This window comes from Ixodes scapularis, unplaced genomic scaffold (genome assembly GCF_016920785.2).
Source record: "Ixodes scapularis isolate PalLabHiFi unplaced genomic scaffold, ASM1692078v2 PGA_scaffold0__279_contigs__length_252992795, whole genome shotgun sequence".
Classification (NCBI taxonomy): Eukaryota; Metazoa; Arthropoda; class Arachnida; order Ixodida; family Ixodidae; genus Ixodes; species Ixodes scapularis.
The window spans coordinates 143,701,280-143,710,401 of NW_024609835.1; the positions used below are offsets into that span (position 1 = coordinate 143,701,280).

Here is a 9,122-nt window from a genome sequence, read left to right on the forward strand (position 1 = left end):
CCCACACTCCTTCCCAATTCAGAAAACGATATGGATGCAGCTCAGGACATCTTGGGGTGGCATCTCTTCTGGGTCACCGAGGGTAGAGTTTTCGCAGATGAACGATGACGGGTCCGACTGAACCATCTCGCTCGGTCTTCGGACCGATACCAGCTAGCATTGGCAGGTGAAGGTCACCAAGCGACGTGGAGCTTCAGGAGCATGGATGAATAATAGGTGTTAATATGATATTCGCAAAAGTGTATTCACTGGGGATGTGAGATTATACAGACGCTGCTGCTTACGTTCATTTTATGTGCTGCATGCTTGTAAACAATGTGGAGAAGATATAATTTTCAACCCCATTTCCGGTAATCTTTGCAGTCACGAGGATAAAAAGAAAGTTTGGTGTTTATTCCTTGGTTATTCTGTACAATCGTTGCAACGGGTTAAGCCAACGTGCTTGGAATGGCGTGGGCGAAGTAATTTAGTTGTTTGACGACCGTGACCCTGAAACAGAAAGACAATAAATATAGTCTCCGTGTGTGGTTGCTGATTCCACAAAATATTTGATAACCTAAAAGCACCAGCCGTCTTGACGCCAAAAACAATACGGCGTGCGTAGTGGCGGCCGCGTAATGGCGGTACGCTGCTTGATTATGTAACTTATTTTTTCGTTCGTTTTTCGAACCTCGGATAAATGTTCGTTCTATCTTCGCGAATCGGAGCATATAACTGGAAAAAAGAATCGACCGCAAACACCAATCCCGCCAGTAGTGAGCTCCCAAAAGCCTTTGTTATGTGAAATACTCAGGTCGCAATTTATCGCGCGCGTTTGCTCATCGCAGGCCCCGCGCCTGCTGCAAAGGTGGTAACTTTAGCGAACCCCCGTGCTTAGCAGGTGCTTTAAGACGTCCTAAATTTGACTGAGTTGGTGGTTTTCGATGACGCTCAGCAAGTTTCTAATTTGAACTATATATTTATTTTCACTAATTAAAAAGGCAACTAGTAAATTTTAGGCAAATAGTTTACAAATTCGTGTGACTTCTTTAATTCCTGACGTTCGGCATGACAGGGAGTTAGTTCCCGAAGAGTTATTATTTTTCTCAACCAACCTAGGCTTATCAATTTCTGAGAGTTTTCGCAGGACCCACCCTAAAAGGCATTACTAACGAACTAAAGGTACCATTCAGTGGGTGTAAGCAAATGTAAAAATAAACAACGAAAAGGCCGGTGTCGAGTGAAATATCTGCGGCTGTGCTGATTTTCCAGCCAGTCTATGCATGTACCAGGCGAACTTACTTGAAGTGGACCTTTCCCGACCTGTCCTCTGGAGCCAGCCACTCGACGACGACCCTCTTCTTCAGGTTCCTCCAGGTGTGCGTGATTCCAGCACAGTGGCTGTATGCCCTCGAATCCCGTCCGGTGCTCCTGAAGGATCCCACGCCCTTCTCGTTCTCGTCGAAGGCCTTGATCAGGAACCCCTTGAAGGGAGAAACCTCCGAGGACAGCGTCACTGCGCACGAAACGTACTTGAGCCATGCTGGAATACATCTTTGAAATCATCACAGATTTCATAGGGGCGTGCACAGTTGTCGTTGTAAGGCAGAGTCTGGAGTAGCCAAAATATGCGGACCGGTTATAACTTATTTTTAAAAAAAAACCTCAATTGGCAGCACACGTATAGAAGGACATAACGAGTTCGGAGTATGGGCGCCATTAAAGGATTTTCTAATGGCGAAAAAAGAGTAGAGAGTCGCCTCCTGGAACCCTCGCGCCAGGCGTACTTTTAAAATTCAATAACCGAGCAAAGAATGTATTAATAAAATATCTCGCTCATTAGTTTAGAGATGGTTATTGATGCGGTCTGCCCATTTCCAGCCAAATCCAAGACTATACAAAGTCTGCGGAGTTCCCCTTTAATGATAATAAGAGTGCTAACATTTCTTGTGATTCTTTGACGCAACGTTGGGAGAGATGTCCTTCTTTGCCTGGAAGTAAATTCATGTCTATGACTCTTTTTCCACTAGCTAGGTATAGCTCGATGCAATCAACTGGCCTCTGCTTCCAGTGGTTGCAATTTCTGTCGCCGAGGGCGTGGATTCAATTCGTGATCGCTCCGATCCTCCGACTGTCTTCCATGGGGTTGCTTGATCCGCAAAGAATGAGTGAGTGACTGTTGGAATTCAGTTTTTTGTTAAAGTGTGCAGAGCGTAACATTAATAAATTCATTTTCAGTTTAATTCTTGCGGAGTTTAGTGGTACAAAAGTCCATTAGACTTGAGCTGTTCGATATTCTTTTGCTTTTATTTGCTGCTGCTTCAGTCCATCATTGGCTAAAAATGAGTCAGTCGTTTAAATGGTAGCGTACGCTGACCTGTACAATCCTCTGCAGGTACGCCGAAGAGTAAAAATTACCTTGCTTTCGTAAAAAAGGTAAAAAAAACGTAATGTGTTGTAGCAGTGGCAGCTAGTATGAGCGCAAAATAAATTTGATTAGTACGTGTAAAATTAATTTATTCAAAAGAGTAAAACGCAATATTCTTTAGCGCTACACATAAACCCCAGCGGATATATCAGGACGAAGTATTTATTCAGCGGCAAACATTTATTTGGTGGTCCCCACCAAAATCAAAAGATCTTCTGTTATAAAAAAAAAATATATTGATCCAGAAATTAAAATGTGAACGCGCACCTGTGATGACATCGCCCGGCTTGTAGTACTCTTTGTCTTGGACGAGATTGTAGCGCTCGTTGCGGTGCTCAAGGGCCTCCATCTCAATGTGTCCGTGGGATGGTAGCAGGTCTTCGCAGGCCTTGTCGTCAGCTCCATCAGGATGTCCCGTGCAGATTCCAGCAGACAAGAAGACCAAGACCAGTGACGTTGCTACCTTCAGTGTCATCATGTTTCTGAAGGGCAAGAGAAACGCTTTCATCGGATGACGGAAACATGCAAAGTCTGACGTCCGTTCAGATACGACAGGTAAGGTAGTAGTTTGAACAGTTTGAAATGGAGGTCATACAATCAAATTAAACGGTGCGTAGTTCGGCACTGTTAGCGCGAACAAGCAGTTACATCGTTTTAAGGTTTCTCTCGAAATCTAAAGACTCGAATTACACTATCAGTGCGGTAAAAATTGCTTACTTCGGACACCAGGATAAGCGACGAAATGGGATGGCAAGAGCAGTAAGTAAAATTTATAAAAACAAAGAAAAAGAAACTATTCGATGTCCGGTTGGATTTATGGCGCCTTAACCTGGTGCCGTGTTTCCCTCTTTAGTTTTTGCGTACGCTGTTTCTAGAGCGCAAAATCATCCGAAGAGGGGTGTTTTGTTTGTAAATGCGCGACACAAAAACAAACGGAAAACACAAGTACCTATTTACACTCGTTAGATGGTACGGTAAAACAATATTGCGATTAGGGCTGGGCGTCGATTAAAAGTTTTAACCCGATTAATCGCCCCCCCTTAATCGATTAATTAATCGATTAATCGGTTGCGTTAATTTTTATAAATAATGTATTAAAAAGAATGGCAACAACTCGTCTTGTCTTTGAAGACTTAATTTACTCTCTGTTACACGGCGCAAACGACATTTAGAATTGAGGATACATATAGTTCAACGATTCAAAGACATATTTTTGCTCCCGCTCCGAAGACAAAGAAGTTTGTCCACAGTCTCCGACAGCAAGACAAGAAGTCAGAGCTTGGGCGATGCTTTCTTCTTTTTTCAGAGAAAGGAACCTCGATGGAGAAGGCGTTGATTCTTGTCTGCGTTTTGGCGGATGGTCCTTGCTGCAGTTACTGGGTGCTTCGCTCGTAGGCAATACTGAAGCGAACTTAGGCTTCCACTGTACGAAAACGGCTTTTTGCAGATGATGCAGTAGACTTCCTTCGAGTTAAAAACTTCACCGCTGAAGTTTACTTTAAACCCAAACTTTCCAGCGAAATTGCCTTTCATACTCGTGAACTCGTCCATTTTTACGTGCCGAATACTGGAACAAGTAACCATAGCGTTGTTAGCTTCCCAGCTTGTTTTTCTGCTTGTTTGTCTAGCCTGGGCAGGATGTGTAATAGATCCTCAATAAGTGAAGTTTCGCGGCCCCGGCTTGTTCGCCTGGCCTCGGCGGAACTGTAGTGTATATCCTCGAACACGCGACGCTTCGCGAGCGCGAGAATTGAACCTTGCTCATAGCACCTGGCTGGGAACGGACTTCTTTTGAGTACCAATTAAAAAAACGATTAATCGGTAAAAAAATTTGATCGCGATTAAAGCCTTAATCGATTAATCGGAAGGTTAATCGATCAATTGCACAGCCCTAATTGCGATCCTCGATAACGTCAGAAGGTGCACCTTTTAAGATCTCGAGTGTCCTGTCGCCACCTGTCACTGACGTGGCTGGGTAGGTGAAATATCTCTGCATTTGGCAATGTGAAAACGTCACCTCCTCCTGTCCTGACTACGCCACAGCTCCTGCTTTCTATCTGTGCTGCTGGCTCACGCTAACGTCATCCTGCATGTTGAAGGAGGAACATATATATTTAAAGTGTGGCGTATATGACTACTGATTTTGATAACTGATAGCCTTGATTTACCTCTATCCAATTTATATACACCAAACACCAAAAGAGCAGATGCTCTCTTGGTTTTTGTAGTTGACTTCGAATGATTTTCCTTTCCACGGCAGACTCATCTCATTAGGTGCAATGAAAGAAATATAGCGGACTATATTTCTTTTATATTTTCCTAACCCTGGGAACCGAAGCAAGAAGCAGTACGAGCCAATCACGGCCCTCCAGAGTGTCACGTGATGGCTGAACGTTTGAGATCGAACCTCGGCGTGAGTTTCAAGTGACGCATTTGAGGAATTGGATTGGTCAGCTTAGGACTCCAATCAGGTGAATGAAATATGTATAAAGTTGGCTCTAAAGGTGTGCTTACCTGTCTGCAAAGGATGGGGGACAACGAAGTGGATCGAATGCCGAGTTGCTGCGTGACCTAGAACTTCACAGGCTTCTAGCTCTTAAATACTCTGCGAACCCTTCTATCATTGACTGCGTAATGATCTATCGTAGATAATGTTCATATTATGTGCCAAGACCACTTGAGTATAGATTTAAGTCAGACGACCCATTGCTTATAATCGGAGGCCCCTAGTCTGAGATAATACGAAAAGTTCAAGGAATCATCTATCAGAAAAGTCGACGACCAGTCCGACCTCTGTTCAAAGCGGGTGCAAAAAGTCAAGGACTGCTTATAATATAATGCCTCATCACATCTTTTTTTTGTTTTAGCTCAATCGGATACATACGTTTGACATTGTGAATATATTTAGACTTTTTTGTTCGTTCTTCGGAGTGCCAGGAAAAATCATGTCCAAAATTCCTAGACACTGAGGAATTAGATTTTTTTTTATATAAATTCAATGACAATAGCAAGTCCCATTCTTCCTTCTAAGCTTGCATTTATTCATTTTTTCCAATTCAACAAATTTGTAACATCAGTTAGACCTATAAAAAGTAATGACATGATGTGGCCAATGGGAAATGTTCCTTAATATTAATACATTCAATTATGTTAAATTCACCAAAAAAAGGCAACCATTCTTATGGAAATATGAGCTCAACGGTATTGCCCTAAATGAGGTTACTGGTGTCCAGACTGGTAAATGCCCATTAAGAGTAATCAAATTACTTGTAATCCATTACTTTCCAGAGTAATTTTGCAAGAATTTGATTACTTTTCTTAGAAAGTAATCACAAGCGTAATTTCGTTACTTTTGGAAATACTAAAATTACTTGTGGCCGTTCCTATTCTCCCCTGTCCTTTCTAGTGGCACCCTTTGTTTCTAAAAGTTTCCTACAAAGAAATACTGAAGCGAAATCTCCGAGAGGACGATGGTTTACCCAAAATTGGTGAATTAATATGATAAGTAACTTATAATTCGGTGATTTTAATAAAATAGTAAAATGTACGACAGGCTAGTTCTCAAACCGGCAGAACATTTCTCGTTTTGAAAATCAGGAGTAATTGGAAAAGTAATTGTTACTTTTTCAAGTAACGGCCCATTACTTTGTTTCTCAAGTAATCGAGTAATCAAATTTAATGTTTTTAACCGAGAGTAACTGTAATTGGAATCGATTATTTCTTTCGAGGGACGTATACAACATGGCTAATGTGAAATATCTGGGAGTTTAATTTAGCCACGGTCTATCCTGGGCTAAACTAATATGCACAACAACAATTGACCTTTCCGAAAATCTAGGAGGCCTTGCAACGAGGGGAATTGTGGGGCTGTTCGGATGTACGGTCGTGCCGCTCGAGCGCTTCGTATTTCCTGGTAGCGGCACGATTCGTTCTTTCTTATTATTAGAAGCCTGAAACACACACAGACATACACACCCACACACACAAAATAAAACGAAGGGGAGAGAAGGTTATCGCGTACTCTGTTTTGCTTTACTTCTGCTTACTCTGCCTTCTGAAATCACGAACTGTTAAACCAACGTGAATTTCATCTTTGCATCTTGGATGCTTTCACGTGCCGCACATCCGAATGTCACAGCGCGTAAAGCAGCCGCTGGGGGCACCACATATTTTCCAACGGTCTATTAAAGCCAACTGAGTTTTAATCTTTATCAAACGAAATTTCAGAGAGGAACTGTTATAGACGTCCAACGTCAGGCCAATCCGAGAATATGCCTGCACGGGGTGTGGGACCCGTACTTTTCAAATCAAATATCGAAGCTAGAACGAGTGCAGAATAGAGCCACTCATTTTCTGACAAATAATTACGAATTCTGCTCAAGCATAACGAATTTAAAGCAAAAACATACTAGATCGGATATTGCTTGATTTACGGGAAAATTTTCTTTAAAAAAAACTTTTCAGATTTTTTTTTAGAGAAACAGGTATTACGATCGAGAATCTTATTTCATACATTCGATTTTATCTCATCAAGAGTAGATCATCCACTAAAAATTAAAAACATTAGGTGCAGAACAGATATGTTTAAGAATTCATTTTTTTCCAAAATCAATCAGTGACTGGAAATGTCTTACACAAAACGTGATCACTCAAACTTCCGATGCCATATTTTGCTCTTGATTATTATACACTCTTTTTTATAGTGGTGAGCGATTTTTGTGTACTGCAGTTTTGTGTTTTATTTGTGTAATTTAATTATACGTGATTTTTTTTTCACGTCTGTATTTTCATGCACCATGTTTGAGTGACGAAACAAGTGTTCTTTTTATATCATGTACACCCGCAGACAATATGAAGGTGAACGCCGGACCGTCGACCGCTCCGTGCTATCAGCGCCATGGCGCGGCTGCTGTGGCGACTTGCTTTCCTATCGCGCGCTTCGCCGACATTAAGCGCTTGGATCGAGCGCTGTTCTCAGCTCTGCTGCTACTCCCCGCAGAAAGCGCGAGGACTGGGGAAGCAGCCTTTCAGACGCTATCGGAGGACAGTGTGATTTAGTAGTTTTTTGTTGTGATATGGTCATAAACCGGAAGGCTGCGGAAGAAATAAAAAAGTAACTTATACTTTCCGCTTCTTAAAAAGAAGAACACAATATTGTTTCAATTGTGTCATGTGTCAGCAACCGCGTCGCACTTGCGACGATGAGGATGTCATTTTAGCCACGCCCACAAAAAGAGATGCCGAAATCGAAACCCACTTCCACGCTTTCTGCAGGGAGTAGCAGCAGATCTGAGAACAGCGCTCGATCCAAGCGCTTAATCTCGGCGAACCGCGCGATAAGAAAGCGAGCCGCCACTGCAGCCGCATCATGGCGCTGATAGCACGGACCGGTCGACGGTCCGGCGTTCACCTTCATATCGCCTGCGGGTGTATAGTAATGCCCTCGTGGTGATATAGGTACTGTGTAAACAAATAAATAAATCGGAAAGATTTAAATATTGAAACCGCTCCTTTTTATGCAGATTGTTCTAAAGGGGTGGTACCACAATTTTTGCACTTTGCCCCCATGTTATTTCAAATCGATCCCTGACGTTTATAACCATGAAACATGCTTTAATTGTTTTTGTTTTGTTTTGTTTTGTTTGTTTTTTTCTTACGTAATGGTAGCCGCAGATATAAAATGAAATAAAAACGAGAAGCGCTTTTCACCTCAATAGGCGATTTGCAATTTTCCCAAGCGCCCCGGCCCGCGCGCGAGGAATTGTGGGAGAGACTGTCCCTCGCCTGGCCGCTCTGCCTTGAGATCGCATTGCCTTGTCGCTCGCCTCCTCTTAACCCTCTGTTTTTCGATTCCATTACCTATTTTATCTATTCAAGTGTATTGTTTATTGCTTGTAAGTGTTCCTATTCTCTTCTTCGCGCAATAATTCTTATTTATATATAGTATTTGTGTTTTTATTTCGCCTTTTTCGACGGGTGTGCCGACGGACAAAACGCCGCTTCGTGCGTCGTTTCCCGGGTGAGTACTACCTTTGCTACCGATTCCTGTCGCGCTGTTAGCTGTTAATTTTGGTTTATTTGACCCGCGTGCAGTCGAGAGGAGCCGTTTATGAACACCCGCGCACATGTCATAGGGGTAGGCACAGCTCTGAATCAACAATCGCGACGCGAGAGCCGAGTGCGCTGTGATTTCGCCGCCCGCGCTCGCTCCGTTGACTCGCACTGTAGCGTATACGCCTTCGAGTGCCGCTTAACTTGACCAAGATACAGCACGCCGCTTTGCCGTCGCGAATCATTTGTCCGAATGCCTGCGAAACCGTAACACCGTTCGGCATATCCAACGCTGCGGCGCCTGACAACTGCACGCAGCGGCGCGAGTCCTTAGCAAGCGCCGGCGGTTCAACGTCGCGGCTTGTATGCACCTTTGCATGCATTCATGATCAGTCTCCTCGGCGGTTGTCAGTTTCGGACATCTTGACTCGAGCATCAGCTGACATCTTGACTCAAGAAATAAAATTATCGAATGAACTACGAGTTTCAATGTGACTGCCTGTGTGACAGGACATCTCTGCAATTGAAAAAGGGTGTTTGCAACTGACAACCGCTTAGCAGATAGATTAAGAAGGCATACCATAAGCGCATACAAGCCGCGACGTTTAAATCACTGAATAATATTTCGTAGCGACGTTGGGACGCTGGCGCTTGCGAAGGGCTC

General features: G+C 43.1%; 1 protein-coding gene across 1 annotated transcript; it reads right to left on the reverse strand.

The window, feature by feature from the left end:
* Positions 1-372: 372 nt before the first annotated feature.
* LOC115310173 (putative ferric-chelate reductase 1) lies at positions 373-4,974 on the reverse strand. The gene is made up of 4 exons (XM_029968458.3): positions 4,922-4,974; positions 2,675-2,889; positions 1,282-1,495; positions 373-489 (listed from the first exon to the last, which is right to left on the reverse strand). The coding sequence occupies exons 2-4, from the start codon at positions 2,883-2,885 to the stop codon at positions 429-431; spliced, it is 486 nt and encodes a 161-aa protein (XP_029824318.2). The 5' UTR covers positions 2,886-2,889; positions 4,922-4,974; the 3' UTR covers positions 373-428.
* Between the last annotated feature and the right edge of the window lie 4,148 nt (positions 4,975-9,122).